At 44.1% G+C, this 15,909-nt stretch overlaps 3 gene segments (V, D, J or C); 1 reads left to right on the forward strand and 2 right to left on the reverse strand.

Moving 5' to 3' along the window:
• Nucleotides 1-5,372: 5,372 nt before the first annotated feature.
• On the reverse strand, nucleotides 5,373-8,443 carry LOC121618507. The segment is given in 3 exon segments: nucleotides 5,373-5,956; nucleotides 6,878-6,961; nucleotides 8,416-8,443. Coding segments are annotated over 3 exon segments (432 nt in total).
• A 1,764-nt stretch (nucleotides 8,444-10,207) lies between these two features.
• LOC121618508 lies at nucleotides 10,208-12,049 on the reverse strand. The segment is given in 3 exon segments: nucleotides 10,208-10,793; nucleotides 11,729-11,812; nucleotides 12,034-12,049. Coding segments are annotated over 3 exon segments (420 nt in total).
• A 2,636-nt stretch (nucleotides 12,050-14,685) lies between these two features.
• LOC121618839 lies at nucleotides 14,686-15,408 on the forward strand. The segment is given in 2 exon segments: nucleotides 14,686-14,907; nucleotides 15,098-15,408. Coding segments are annotated over 2 exon segments (366 nt in total).
• Nucleotides 15,409-15,909: the final 501 nt, after the last annotated feature.

Here is a 15,909-nt window from a genome sequence, read left to right on the forward strand (position 1 = left end):
GGACCCACTGTCTTTCTTCCGGGCCATAGCCCTCCCAGTCGACGAGGTACTGTTTACCCCGGCCCCTGTTGCGCACCGCCAACAGGCGATTCGCCTTATACACGAGCCCCCCGTCCAGCATCTCCGGAGGAGGAGGGGGTGGGAGGGTTGGGACCATGGGGCTCTCCTTGGCAGGCTTAACCTGGCTGACATGGAAGGTGGGGTGGACCCGGGAGGGAGCGTGGCAGGCGGAGACGGACAGCGGCCGGGCCAATGACTTTGGTAATAGGGAACGAGCCGACAAAACGTGGTGCCAGTTTCTTTGAAGGGACTCGAAGGTGCAGATCTTTTGCCGCGAGCCATACCTTCTGTCCGGGTCGGTAGTCAGGTGCCGGGCGTCTCTTACGATCCGCTGCTTTCTTGACCCGGTCTCCCTGGCGAATAAGCACTTGGCGAGCCACAGCCCAGATGCGGCGGCATCGGCGAATCATGGCATGGGCGGAGGGGACTGAGACTTCGGGTTCTTGGTCTGTGAACAATGGGGGGTCATAACCATACACACATTTAAATGGGGAGAAACCTGTGGCTGACGTGGGTAAAGGATTGTGGGCATACTCGACCCAGACCAGGTGTTTGCTCCATGTGGAGGGGTTCTGGGACACCAGGCACCGGAGGCCGGTTTCCAGTTGTTGATTAAGACGCTCGGTCTGGCCGTTGGCCTCCGGGTGGTAACCTGAGGTCAGACTGGCTCTGGCCCCGATGAGCCGGCAGAATTCCCTCCAGAACCGTGACACAAACTGGGGACCCCGGTCTGAAACAATGTCTTTTGGGAATCCATGAATTTTGAACACATTGTTAATCATGATCTCGGCCGTGTCTTTGGCCGATGGCAGCTTGGGTAGTGCAATAAACTGGGTCATTTTAGAAAATCTATCGACAACAGTGAGGACTGTGGTATTACCTTGTGAGACCGGGAGTCCCGTGACAAAGTCCATGGATATGTCGGCCACGGTCTGGAGGGAATAGGCAGACGTTGCAACAGACCTGTACGTGACCCGGAGGACGGCTTATTTCTAGCACAGACTGGACACGCCTCTACGTACTCCCGGACCTCCGGCTCCATGGATGGCCACCAGAACCTCCGAGAGATGGCGAACATCGTCCGCCGAACTCCCGGATGGCAGGAAAGCAGCGAAGAGTGAGCCCAGTGGATCACCTGTGGGCGCAGATTGAGAGGGACAAACAACCGATTATCTGGGCACCCACTAGGTGGCGGGGTCTCCCCATTTGCCTGCTTAACCTCCTTTTCTATCTGCCAAGTTACTGCTCCTACCACACAGGTCCGTGGAAGGATGGGCTCGGGTTCCTTGGCAACAGGCTCAGGGTCATAGAGACGTGATAGAGCATCAGGTTTGACATTCTGAGACCCCGGCCTGTAAGAGAGAGAGAAAGAAAAGCGGTTAAAAAACAGCGCCCACCTGGCCTGGCGAGAGTTTAACCTCTTAGCTTTGCGGATATATTCAAGATTTTTATGATCTGTCCAGACTATGAACGGGTGCTCAGCCCCCTCCAGCCAGTGTCGCCATTCTTCCAGCGCCACCTTCACTGCCAGCAGCTCCTGGTTGCCCACGTCATAGTTCCTTTCTGCCTTGGATAGACGCCGCGACAGGAACGCACAAGGATGCACCTTACCGTCCTGCTCCGACCGCTGGGACAGCACTGCCCCGATGCCCTCATTGGAGGCGTCCACCTCCACCGTGAATTGCCGCTGGGGGTCCGGCAGGATGAGGACCGGCGCCGTGGTGAAGCACGTCTTGAGCCTCCTGAAAGGGGTTGTCCGGGTGTCCAGGTGAAGTGCACCTTGGGAGAGGTGAGAGCATGCAGGGGAGCTGCTATAGCGCTGAAGCCCCTGATAAACCGCCTATAGAAGTTCGCAAATCCGAGGAATTGCTTAACCTTCTTGCGGCTATCGGGTGTTGGCCATTCAGTCACCGCACTTACTTTAGCCGGGTCCATCTGCATCTTCCCAGGGGCTACGATGAAGCCCAGGAAGGAGATGGTTTCGGCATGAAACTCACTCTTTTCGGCTTTGACATAGAGTCTGTGATCTAACAAACGCTGTAAAACAGCTGAGACGTGCTTCTTGTGAGTCTCGATGTCGGGTGAGTAAATAAGGATGTCGTCTAGATAAACATACACGAAATGATCTATGAAATCTCTTAATACATCGTTTATCATGGCTTGGAATACTGCGGGGGCATTGGTTACACCGAATGGCATGACTAAATATTCATAGTGGCCACTGGGAGTGTTGAACCCTGTCTTTCACTCGTCACCCTCTCTGATTCGTACTAAATGATAAGCGTTTCTCAAATCTAATTTTGAAGACTTTGGCCTGCTGGAGCTGATCAAACACGGTGGACATGAGGGGAAGTGGGTAGCGATTCTTAATGGTTATGTCATTTAACGGGCTATAGTCAATACAGTGCCTAAGGGATCCGTCTTTTTTGGCCACAAAGACAAACCCTGCTCCGGCCGGGGATGATGACTGACGGATCAGACCCGCCCTGAGAGAGGTCTGAATGTACTCATTCATGGCCTCTCTCTCAGGGCCGGAAACCGAATACAATCGGCCTTTAGGTATGGTGGAGCCGGGGACCAGATTTATGGCGCAGTCGTATGGTCTATGAGGGGGGAGTGATGTGGCTTTGGTCTTGCTAAAGACCTCACGGAGGTGGTGGTAGCAGGCGTGCACGGAGGTCAGGATGGTTTCTGCGTCTGTGGTGACATGAAGGGAGACATGGTTAATGGCAGGTATGGGGTTTTCTTGAACAGAGGTGACCCCGCAGTGATTATTACAGTCTGCACCCCACCCCCTTATAGCCCCTGTTTTCCAGTCTACATGTGGGTTGTGTCGGCATAACCATGGGTACCCAAGGACCAGAGTCTGTGATGGCGATCTGAACAGGAGGAAACTGGTAAGTTCCTTGTGTCCGCTTATGAGCACTTCTACTGGCTCAGTGGTGTGTGTGACGGAAAACAGTTCCTTGCCGTCAAGAGCCCGGGCCCGAACAGGGGTGGGCAACGGCCTTGATTTAAGCCCCAGCTGGGTGGCCAATTCCCAGGACATAAGGCTCTCATCTGCCCCTGAGTCAATAAGCGCCTTGAGGCTCGTGGTGGTGTCGTGGTGCGTTACCTTAACAGGTATGAGGGCTCGTGGAGAATGGTCCGGCGCCGTGACCGCACTCCCTGGCTTGAGTTTCTTGGAGGGGAATGAGACTATGAGGTGACCGGTCTCCCCACAATAAAAGCACCTGCCCTCCAACAGCCGGCGTCGGCGCTCCTCTGGGCTCAGCCGTGCCCGGCCGAGATGCATGGGACGGACCTGTGCTCGTGACACTCTGATTGTCATGTTGGGTTTTCTGAGTCAGGGTGAGGGATTTTCAACATGTTTACAGTAAATTCAGTCGGTTCTCTGGTCTTTACTTTAGCTTTGAACATGTTTGTTGTTGTCTTCTTTTAAAACCTGAGCAGCTGCTTCAGATGCCTTCAAACATTTTATTCTCAAGAGTTTGTCTTTTCTCATTTCAGAGACTTCTGCCAAGAATTTTCTGACTCAGACTGACAAATCCAAGTCTGTCAGTCTTGGAGGGACTGTGACCATCAGCGCCACAGGGAGTTCAAATATTGGTCCTAATCACAGTTGGTTCCTTCAGAAACCTGGACAGGCTCCCAAACTTCTTATACACTACAAATTAACTCGCTTCTCAGGGACTCCGTCTCGATTCAGTGGCAGTAGATCTGGTTCTCACTACACTCTGACCATCAGTGGTGTTCAGGCCGAAGATGCTGGAGATTATTACTGTCTGGGTTACCATAATGGTGTTGGAACGTTAACACAGTGATTCAGAGCCGGACAAAAACCTCCTTCAGTTTGACTGCAGTGAAAATGGCCTGCTGGAGGTGCAGAGGGTTGGTGAAGAGACTGTGATGAGAATAACTGGTCCAGTGAACACAACACAAGAGTCATCAAGCAGAACCACAATAAATTGAAATAAAACTGAACACAATTTCTCAAATGCAGCTTTAAGTTAAATATGAAGAATTGAATCTTTTCAAGTAAAGAGTTGTTGTTAGAAAATATCCACTGAGAGCAAGAAATGTTCAACAGTGTTAACACTAATAATTTTGCATAATGCAGCATAAAAAAATCTGCTGTAACAGTTACGTTTAACAAAATCAAATTCACGTTGGCTTCAGTTTGTTGAGAGCAGAGAAATCATTTCCATAGAGAGGAGGCTTTGCATGGTCAGCTGATCCTCCAGTGAACTGAGAAGGTTTATAGTCCTGTGAGTCAACACTGCAGGACTCAGATGTGTCAGTCAACACAGCAGAAAGCAGCAGCACCATGACTCTCATCACCATCCTCATCTGGACGCTGGCCTGCTGCTGTTTTACAGGTTCATTCAATCAGCAACATTTCAAACATGATGTGCTGCCTCTCTCATGTCTTTCTGCTGATAAATGAATGATTTGTTTTTGTGTGCAGGATGCAGCGGTCAGCTGACTGTGACTCAGCCTCCAGTAGTGACACAGACTGCAGGATCCACTGTCACTCTAACCTGTAACGTAAACCAACCTGTTTACAGATGGTCTGATGGTGATGAGGGTATGTTCTGGTATCAGCAGAAATCTGGACAGCCTCCAAAGCTCCTAGTGAGATACGCCAAAAAGCTTCACTCAGGAACACCAGCTCGGTTTAGTGGCAGTGGAAGCAGCTCTGACTTCACTTTGACCATCAGTGGAGTTCAGACTGAAGATGCAGCAGTTTATTGCTGTCAGAGTTACCACAGTGGTGGAGTGTTCACACAGTGATTTGTAGCTGTACAAAAACCTCCCTCAGTCAGACTGCAGAGACACTGAGCTGTTACAGCAGGAATCGACTGCAGCTGCAGAAGAGGAAGAGACTCTGACACAGAACACTGAACACAGAGCTGACAGTCACCTCACCAAGCATGAACTACACACTCACATTTATAAATTCCTTAATTTTTAAGTGAATTTTTACCAAAGAAATCTTAAAAATCCCATAACACCACAATTGGGTGAAGTGGGTTCACATTTACTGTGAAAAACCAAACATGTTCTGCCTCAACATATTTTCACAAAATCATTTGGTCATGTGTTTTTCTTTGTCATGATCAAAACAAGTATTATTTCCAATTCTCTATCACCATATGAAGTTCATAATGAATTAACATAAAGAGTGAAATTAATGCTAAGATGATCAATTTTAAGCTTTGCACTCTCCACAGAGATGAGTATCAGTTGAACTTATAAAAACTTTGAATTTCTTGCTGCTCTTCATCAGATAAAAGACCAAACACTTGATGAAGTTATTGATCAGTTCAAGCTTTATTAGCACAAACATCAACCATCAACATGACAGTTATGAAGCACACTCACATCTCGCTGCTGAGCTACACACATTACTCTCTAAGTTGTTGCTGTCCAACACTTTACAGCAGTGCTGTTCTCTGTCACACAAAGCTTTAGTTTCCTCTACAAACATTAAAAGTCATATTGCTGAGAGCAGCAGGTGTGTTCCTCCTGCTCCCCACACACACAGCTCCCGTCCTGGGCTTCAGCCAGCCCCTCTAGGCCTCACACTGGCTCCTGTGGAGGGACTGGGCCTGGCTGTGGTCGTGATGGAGGACCTTGCAGGAGTACAGCTCTCCTTCCATCCAGCGCTCCTGGCTCAGGCTCAGGGTGCTGCTGCTGCTGTAGCGTCCGCTCTTCTCCTCCTCTGAGCTGGTCAGGACCCCCTCCGTCACCTCCGCGCCGTCCACCTCCCAGCTCACCACGGCTCCCGGAGGAGAGTAGCCGCTCAGCAGGCAGGCCAGCGTGGCCGAGCCCCCGGAGAGCTGATTGGAGGAGGGGGGAAGCAGAGAGACCGAGGGCCTGACCCTGGAGCCGGCTGGAGGGGAGAGCAGAGACACACAAGGAGCAGATTAACTCCCACTGTAGGACAGACAGCTGAACATGAGACACTGATGATACATGACAGAGGTCCACACTACTGTGGATGAGCTGTGTGCACGATCCTGTGATCAGACAGAGGAGAGGAGGTGACAAACGGGAGGAAACCAGGCTTCAACAAATCAAACTAAATGCTCACACTTGATCTCATTTTGACTTTTAAACTAATGAATCTTCTACTGAGGCACTCATCATAAATCACTAAGAATCAAACAATCACATGCAACATGACATGAGTGTTAATATAATCAAACATTTAGAATAATGATGATGATGAAATGAAATCTTCATGTCTAATTTCTAATGTGTGACAGTAAATAATTCATCCCTGCAATGATTTTCTTGTTGATAAAAATGTAATGTCTGTATCCAGTTAAAGACTTTGTCATCTGTCTGTTTCACTTCCTTTTCAGCACTTTAAACTAACGGACTGTGAACACAAACTACAGATGAACTGGATGTTCATATAAAGTCACTTATTTGTTTTATACACACGTTTATTTCATTTTAATAACAATATGAATGAAAAATATAAGAAATCTAATGTTATTTTTTGGCATTAAACTTTTCCTCAGACCAATTTCAAAAGTACATTTTGGCCAACAAAAATTTAATTGAAAATGAAATATGACAAAATATATCTTCTTCGGCAATATTTAACGTTAATATTATCAACAATACAACATAATATTAATCTTTGAAAAATTAAAGACAAATTACGATTTCAGCCAAGCTTGAAAAATAACAATAAATATTCACAACAATTGAACCACCTTAATTTCTCATGTAATTAGCGTTTTTTTTACATGATTAAATTTGATCTTTCATGTTGTAGAAATTATAAATCTGTGATACTTACAGTCAATGATGAGTTTGGTTCCTCCACCAAAAGTGTACCACAGTGATACAATCTCATGAAGTGGTCGTACAAAAACCTCCTGCACTGTGAACAAGCATCTATACACTGAAAAAACTGTCTCACAAAAATAAAATGATATTTTTCTGAATCTACAAAGAATTTCAAATGAGCTGGATTGAAATTATTGTATAAATGAAGGTTATTTCTTTCATTTTGCTTTAGTTTTCTACATCTGACAGAGAAACGATTACAGTCTCCTTGTAACAAAGTCATTTTTTTCAGTGTTTTCTATCAGTTGATACTTGGTTCAATGAACATGATGCTTTTTAATGATAATAATTCATAAACTCATAATCAGAAGAAGTGAGATATGTTATTTATGTGCAGTGAACCCTGTCAGTAAATGAAAGGCAGACAAACACACATATCATACCAACCACAGTGGACACAAAGTTCTCCTTAAATCCTCAACTGCACTTCTAATGTAAATATTTCCTTGTGTTCCATTAAGATCATAGATGGTGTGAATCCAAACAGTATTTCTCCTGATTTTGTGTCCCACGTTGGCTTCAGTGTGTTGAGAGCAGAGAGATCATTTCCATAGAGAGGAGGCTTTGCATGGTCAGCTGATCCTCCAGTGAACTGAGAAGGTTTATAGTCCTGTGAGTTCAACACTGCAGGACTCAGATGTGTCAGTCAACACAGCAGAAAGCAGCAGCACCATGACTCTCATCACCATCCTCATCTGGACGCTGGCCTGCTGCTGTTTTACAGGTTCATTCACTCAGCAACATTTCAAACATGATGTGCTGCCTTTTCTCTCATTTCTTTCTGCTGATAAATGAATGATTTGTTTTTGTGTGCAGGATGCAGCAGTCGGGTGACTGTGACTCAGCCTCCAGTAGTGACATCGACTGCAGGATCCACTGTCACTCTCACCTGTAAAACCAATCCTGCTGTTTACTCCAGTTGTACTGGTGGTCAATGTATGTTCTGGTATCAACAGAAATCTGGACAAACTCCAAAGCTCCTCATTAGAGCTGTAAGCACACGAGAGTCAGGAACACCAGCTCGGTTTAGTGGCAGTGGAAGCAGCTCTGACTTCACTTTGACCATCAGTGGAGTTCAGACTGAAGATGCAGCAGTTTATTACTGTCAGAGTTACCACTATATAAACAGTGCTGATGTGTTCACACAGTGATTTGTCGCTGTACAAAAACCTCCCTCAGTCAGACTGCAGAGACACTGAGCTGTTACAGCAGGAAGCGACTGCAGCTGCTGAAGAGGAAGAGACTCTGACACAGACCACTGAACACAGAGCTGACAGTCACCTCATTAAGCACAAACTTTATTCTGATCTCAGCTTCTCTCTTCAAAGTTTTAATTTCACCATTTTCATAAATGAGCAGGGACCTAGTTTACAGTTTGTCAGTTTCCCTTGACACATTGTCCATTTTTTAAAATACTTTTTTACCAACTAAAACCATAAAGTCTGAAACCAGTCAGCATTTAAATTGGTGACACTTTGTCTGTCTCACTTTGTTCCACAGAAAACTTCGGAAACATGTTCTTAGCAGTGCTGTAGTCGCTGTTTCAACAAATCTCTCACTCCTGCTCTGATACACATCCAGACCAATACAAATACCAAATATACTGTCGTGATTGCTGTTACAGAGAGGAAGTATATCCAGATTATAGTACCAATTTTTATACGATATAGAAGAGCATCACTTGTGTTATTTAAGTGGAACATTTCTCTTAATCTGGCCCCAGCCTGAGTCTCTCCTCTGGTGCAGCCAAGAACAGCTGATATTTGACCTCCTGCTCCTCTCTGCTGACACCATGAGTTCTGCTGTAAACTTGGATTTGTGGTTTGGTGTTCTTGTCTTGTCCTGTTCTAACTGATGGTGACAAACTAACTACAGCGATGATTATACATGTTTTACGTCCACTGGCTTTCCTTTGACCTCTTTTTGGAAGAGAGCTGTCTCTGTTCCTGTCTCAGGTCTGCCACACCTGTCTCTGGTTCCTGGATCAGCCACACCTGAACTTCATCAGATCGTCAGTGGAGCTGCAGAGCAACCCTCAGAGACCTCGTTCTGTGCCATGTGGCCACAGAGCTGTCTGTTGGATTGGTGCTGTTGTTGACTTTCCATTCATTTTGCTGACTTTTCCCCTCTTCTGAGGACAGTTAGTGAGCTGTGAATTGTGTTTTTTGTTTTGAGGCCAGTTGATTTTTCTATTTTCCAGTTAGTGTGGCTTGTTGTTTATTTTGGCCTTGGAGACCCTGACACCTTTTACTTCCACTTCTGTGGCACAAGTTGGTGTTCCTCTGTTGATCATTGCTTTTCTGCCAATTAAGGTCATTCATTGTCAGTCTTGTGGTGTTTCAGCAGCGTTTTCAGGGAGTTTTGGTCCCTAAATGAAAAGGTGTTTGGTGGAACTTGTTATTTTCTTCCCTGTGTTCCCCCTTTGAAGCAAAAAGGCAGTAACAAAACTCTGTTCTCTGATTGGTCACACTCTTTGAAAGTCCTCATTTGCTAAATAGACAATTTGACCTATAATCAAACAAATAAATTGCATGTAAAATACGGAAATAACAATTTATGAAATAAATAAAGATTAAAACCTGACCTCACTGTGATTGAATTCAAATTGTCCACTTTGAGCTCCACACTGAGTTGTGTATTATGTTCCTCACTGAACCCATAAAGAACACAGCAGCTCCACTGATATGAGGGAAACTGATCTATTATAGCATGTTGGTACAGTTTCTGATGTGCTACATTAATCCTGCTTCATGGTGGACTTGAATGTTTTAACACAACATGACAGAAATGCAATCAGAGGAAACTTGAGTGAAATGACACAGATATTATAATGGAGTCTGGTCATGTAAAGATCAATATTAAAACAAAGCCAAACATGTTTGTGTGAATGCGCAGTGGGAACGGATTTGACCTGAAACTGATGTAACTGTGCTGATGGATGATTTTCTTTGGACTCTGAAACAAACATTTTGTCTCCTCACACAAACAGCTCTTTGTTTGACTATGAAGGTGGAGTTTTGAATGGCTGCTGTGCATCACTGCTCCTAAAGCAGTTTAAGTTCATTTTTAATGTCATGTTGTGCATTATGTTCATTTTCAGCCATATTCCATTTAACTTTTTCTATCATCGTCAAGTGGGTTTTATTCTCCATCTTATTTTACGTTAATATTTTATCCCCGTTTTTGTGTCCATTCTGTCTTTTCTGTGTGAAAAACTTGGTGCATGTGAAAGCACTTAATTTCTTGCTGCTCTTCATCAGATAAAAGACCAAACACTTGATCAAGTTATTGATCAGTTCAAGCTTTATTAGCACAAACATCAACCATCAACATGACAGTTATGAAGCACACTCACATCTCGCTGCTGAGCTACACACATTACTCTCTAAGTTGTTGCTGTCCAACACTTTACAGCAGTGCTGTTCTCTGTCACACAAAGCTTTAGTTTCCTCTACAAACATTAAAAGTCATATTGCTGAGAGCAGCAGGTGTGTTCCTCCCGCTCCCCCAACACACAGCTCCCGTCCTGGGCTTCAGCCAGCCCCTCTAGGCCTCACACTGGCTCCTGTGGAGGGACTGGGTCTGGCTGTGGTCGTGATGGAGGACCTTGCAGGAGTACAGCTCTCCTTCCATCCAGCGCTCCTGGCTCAGGCTCAGGGTGCTGCTGCTGCTGTAGCGTCCGCTCTTCTCCTCCTCTGAGCTGGTCAGGACCCCCTCCGTCACCTCCGCGCCGTCCACCTCCCAGCTCACCACGGCTCCCGGAGGAGAGTAGCCGCTCAGCAGGCAGGCCAGCGTGGCCGAGCCCCCGGAGAGCTGCTGGGAGGAGGGGGGAAGCAGAGAGACCGAGGGCCTGACCCTGGAGCCGGCTGGAGGGGAGAGCAGAGACACACAAGGAGCAGATTAACTCCCACTGGAGGACAGACAGCTGAACATGAGACACTGATGATACATGACAGAGGTCCACACTACTGTGGATGAGCTGTGTGCACGATCCTGTGATCAGACAGAGGAGAGGAGGTGACAAACGGGAGGAAACCAGGCTTCAACAAATCAAACTAAATGCTCACACTTGATCTCATTTTGACTCTTAAACTAATGAATCTTCTACTGAGGCACTCATCATAAATCACTAAGAATCACACAATCACATGCAATATGAGTGTAAATATGATCAAACATTTAGAATAATGATGATGATGAAATGAAATCTTCATGTCTAATTTCTAATGTGTGACAGTAAATAATTCATCCCTGCAATGATTTTCTTGTTGATAAAAATGTAATGTCTGTATCCAGTTAAAGACTTTGTCATCTGTCTGTTTCACTTCCTTTTCAGCACTTTAAACTAACGGACTGTGAACACAAACTACAGCTGGACTGGATGTTCATATAAACTCACTTGTTTGTTTTCTACATACTTTTCATTTCATTTTAATAACTGTTTTAATGAAAAATTCAAGAAATCTCATATAATTATTCTTAACCATTTTTAATCAATTTAGCATTAAACTTTTCCTCAGGCCAATTCCAAAAACACATGTTGTTTAACAAAAATTCAATTGAAAATGAAACATGAGAAAAATTTAGTCTTTTGACAAATATTTAACCTGAATATTATCAATAATACACAATATTAATTTTTGCACAATTAAAGATAAATTACAATTTTAGCCAAGCTCTGAAAATAGCAATAAATATACACAATTGAAACTCCTTGAATAATTTCTTATGTAATTAGCTTATTTTACATAATTAAATTTGATCTTTCATGTTGTAGAAATTATAAATCTGTGATACTTATAGTCAATGATGAGTTTGGTTCCTCCACCAAAAGTCAACCACAGTGATACAAACTCATGAAGTGGTCGTACAAAAACCTCCTGCACTGTGAACAAGCATCTATACACTGAAAAAACTCTCCAACAACAAAAAAAAAAATGATATTTTTCTGAATCTACAAAGTTTTTCAAGTGAACTGGATTGAAATTATTGTATAAATGAAGATTATTTCTTTCATTTTGCTTTAGTTTTCTACATCTGACAGAGAAACGATTACAGTCTCCTTGTAACAAAGTCATTTTTTCACTGTTTTCTATGAGTTGATACTTGGTTCAATGAACATGATGCTTTTTAATGATAATAATTTATAAACTCATATTCAAAAGAAGTGAGATATGTTATTTATGTGCAGTCCTGTCAGTAAATGAAAGGCAGACAAACACACATATCATACCAACCACAGTGGACACAAAGTTCTCCTTAAATCCTCAACTGCACTTCTAATGTAAATATTTCCTTGTGTTCCATTAAGATCATAGATGGTGTGAATCCAAACAGTATTTCTCCTGATTTTGTGTCCCACGTTGGCTTCAGTGTGTTGAGAGCAGAGAAATCATTTCCATAGAGAGGAGGCTTTGCATGGTCAGCTGATCCTCCAGTGAACTGAGAAGGTTTATAGTCCTGTGAGTTCAACACTGCAGGACTCAGATGTGTCAGTCAACACAGCAGAAAGCAGCAGCACCATGACTCTCATCACCATCCTCATCTGGACGCTGGCCTGCTGCTGTTTTACAGGTTCATTCACTCAGCAACATTTCAAACATGATGTGCTGCCTTTTCTCTCATTTCTTTCTGCTGATAAATGAATGATTTGTTTTTGTGTGCAGGATGCAGCGGTCAGGTGACTGTGACTCAGCCTCCAGTAGTGACACCGACTGCAGGATCCACAGTCACTCTCACCTGTAAAACAAACAAACCTGTTTACAGATGGTCAAGTGGCTATGAGGAGATGCACTGGTATCAACAGAAACCTGGACAGCCTCCAAAGCTCCTCATTAGAGTTGTAAGCACACGAGATTCAGGAACACCAGCTCGGTTTAGTGGCAGTGGAAGCAGCTCTGACTTCACTTTGACCATCAGTGGAGTTCAGACTGAAGATGCAGCAGTTTATTACTGTCAGAGTTACCACAGTGGTGGAGTGTTCACACAGTGATTTGTCGCTGTACAAAAACCTCCCTCAGTCAGACTGCAGAGACACTGAGCTGTTACAGCAGGAAGCGACTGCAGCTGCTGAAGAGGAAGACTCTGACACAGACCACTGAACACAGAGCTGACAGTCACCTCACCAAGCACAAACTTTATTCTGATCTCTGCTTCTCTCTACAAAGTTTTAATTTCACCATTTTCATAAATGAGCAGCGACCTAGTTTACAGTTTGTCAGTGTCCCTTGACACATTGTCCATTTTTTAAATACTTTTTTACCAACTAAAACCATAAAGTCTGAAACCAGTCAGCATTTAAATTGGTGACACTTTGTCTGTCTCACTTTGTTCCACAGAAAACTTTGGAAACATGTTCTTAGCAGCGCTGTAGTCGCTGTTTCAACAAATCTCTCACTCCTGCTCTGATACACATCCAGACCAATACAAATACCAAATATACTGTAGTGACTGCTGTTGCAGAGAGGAAGTATATCCAGATTATAGTACCAATTTTTATACGATCTAGAAGAGCATCACTTGTGTTGTTTAAGTGGAACATTTCTCTTAATCTGGCCCCAGCTTGAGTCTCTCCTCTGGTGCAGCCAAGAACAGCTGATATTTGACCTCCTGCTCCTCTCTGCAGACACCATGAGTTCTGCTGTAAACTTGGATTTGTGGTTTGGTGGTCTTGTCTTGTCCTGTTCTAACTGATGGTGACAAACTAACTACAGCGATGATTATACGTGTTTTTGTCCACTGGTTTTCCTTTGACCTCTTTTTGGAAGAGAGCTGTCTCTGTTCCTGTCTCAGGTCTGCCACACCTGTCTCTGGTTCCTGGATCAGCCACACCTGAACTTCATCAGATCGTCAGTGGAGCTGCAGAGCAACCCTCAGAGACCTCGTTCTGTGCCATGTGGCCACAGAGCTGTCTGTTGGTTTGGTACTCTTGTTGACTTATTAGGGTTTTCTGCCATTCATTTTGCTGACTTTTCCCCTCTTCTAAGGACAGTTAGTGAGCTGTGAAGTGTGTTTTTTGTTTTGAGGCCAATTGATTTTTCTATCCAGTTAGTGTGGCTTTTTTTTTTATTTTGGCCTTGGAGACCCTGAAACCTTTTACTTCCACTTCTGTGACATGAGTTGGTGTTCCTCTGTTGATCATTGCCTTTCTGTCAATTAATGTCATTCATTGTCAGTCTTTTAATGTTTCAGAAAAGTTGTTTGGTTGAACTTGTTATTTTCTTCCTTGTGTTCCCCCTTTGAACCAACAAGGAAGGAAAAAAACTCTGTTCTCTGATTGGTCACACTCTTTGAAAGTCCTCATTTGCAAAATAGACAATTTGACCAATAGTCAAACAAATAAATTGCATCTAAAATACAGAAATAACAATTTATGAAATAAATAAAGATTAAAACCTGACCTCACTGTGATTGAATTCAAATTGTCCACTTTGAGCTCCACACTGAGCTGTGTATTATGTTCCTCACTGAATCCATAAAGAACACAGCAGCTCCACTGATATGAGGGTAACTGATCTATTATAGCATGTTGGTACAGTTTCTGATGTGCTACATTAATCCTGCTGCACGGTGGACTTGAGTGTTTTATCACCACATGACAGAAGTGCAATCAGAGGAAACTTGAGTGAAATGACACAGATATTATAATGGAGTCTGGTCATGTAAAGATCAATATTAAAACAAAGCCAAACATGTTTGTGTGAATGCGCAGCGGGAACAGATTTGACCTGAAACTGATGTAACTGTGCTGACGGATGATTTTCTTTGGACTCTGAAACAAACGTTTTGTCTCCTCACACAAACAGCTCTTTGTTTGACTATGAAGGTGGAGTTTTGAATGGCTGCTGTGCATCACTGCTCCTAAAGCAGTTTAAGATGAACCACTGAGACAAGTCTGTGCAGTCTGTCTGACAGTGAGATGAGCCATGATGATGATGTTTCTGACTCCACTGCTGACCACACTGCTGTTCGGACTTCAAGGTGAGAAGTCGTGAGTCTCTTTTATGACCTGTTCACTGTTGTTGTGGAATCTTGGCTTTGAAAATGTCAATAAATGTTTCATCAGTTCTCCACTTACAGGACTGCACTTTGATGGTTTGTCTTTTTTATTGTACTTGACCTCAAACTGTCATTTCTTCTAAATGTGTTTCAACTTTCTGTTGATTTGCAGGATCAGGTGCCAGTACATCTGTGACTCAGTCTCCTGCATCAAAGGCTGTCAGTGTTGGAGAGACGGTCTCTCTGAGCTGTACAGCCAGTAGAGGAGTTGATGATGATCTCAGCTGGTACCTGCAGAAACCTGGACAGCCTCCCAAACTGCTGTTTTACAAAATAAGCAGCCGTGAGACTGGTACTCCGAGTCGGTTCAGCAGCAGCGGATCTGAACCTGAATTCACTCTGACCATCAGTGGAGTTCAGGCTGAAGATGTAGCAGTTTATTACTGTCTGAGTGTACACAGCGGCCCAGTGTTCACACAGTGATTTGTAGCTGTACAAAAACCTCCCTCAGTCAGACTGCAGAGACACTGAGCTGTTACAGCAAGAAGCGACTGCAGCTGCTGAAGAGGAAGAGACTCTGACACAGACCACTGAACACAGAGCTGACAGTCACCTCACCAAGCACAAACTACACACACACTAATAAATTAATTAGAAACATGGGTAAAATACAACCATTTAAAAATAAAAAATATGAACACTGATTTGTGTCTTTATTTCAAGCTGACTCGATGACTGTGACTCACTTTTTACTGGCCTCCTGTAAAAACCACTGAGAGACTTCAGCTCATTCAAATCTGTTGCTCGACTATTATCCAGCAGCAAGAGGAGAGAGCACATTAGTCCAGTTTTAGTCCTAAATGTACTTGGACCAAGCTACAGTGCCAACTCCTTTGTTCACTGTTTGCCTCCAATATCGCTGCGATCATCTGCTGCTGGTTTATTACAGGTTTCCAGCAACAGCTGAAAGAAAATGAGGGATGC

This window comes from Chelmon rostratus, chromosome 15 (assembly GCF_017976325.1).
Source record: "Chelmon rostratus isolate fCheRos1 chromosome 15, fCheRos1.pri, whole genome shotgun sequence".
In the NCBI taxonomy this organism is placed as follows: Eukaryota; Metazoa; Chordata; class Actinopteri; order Chaetodontiformes; family Chaetodontidae; genus Chelmon; species Chelmon rostratus.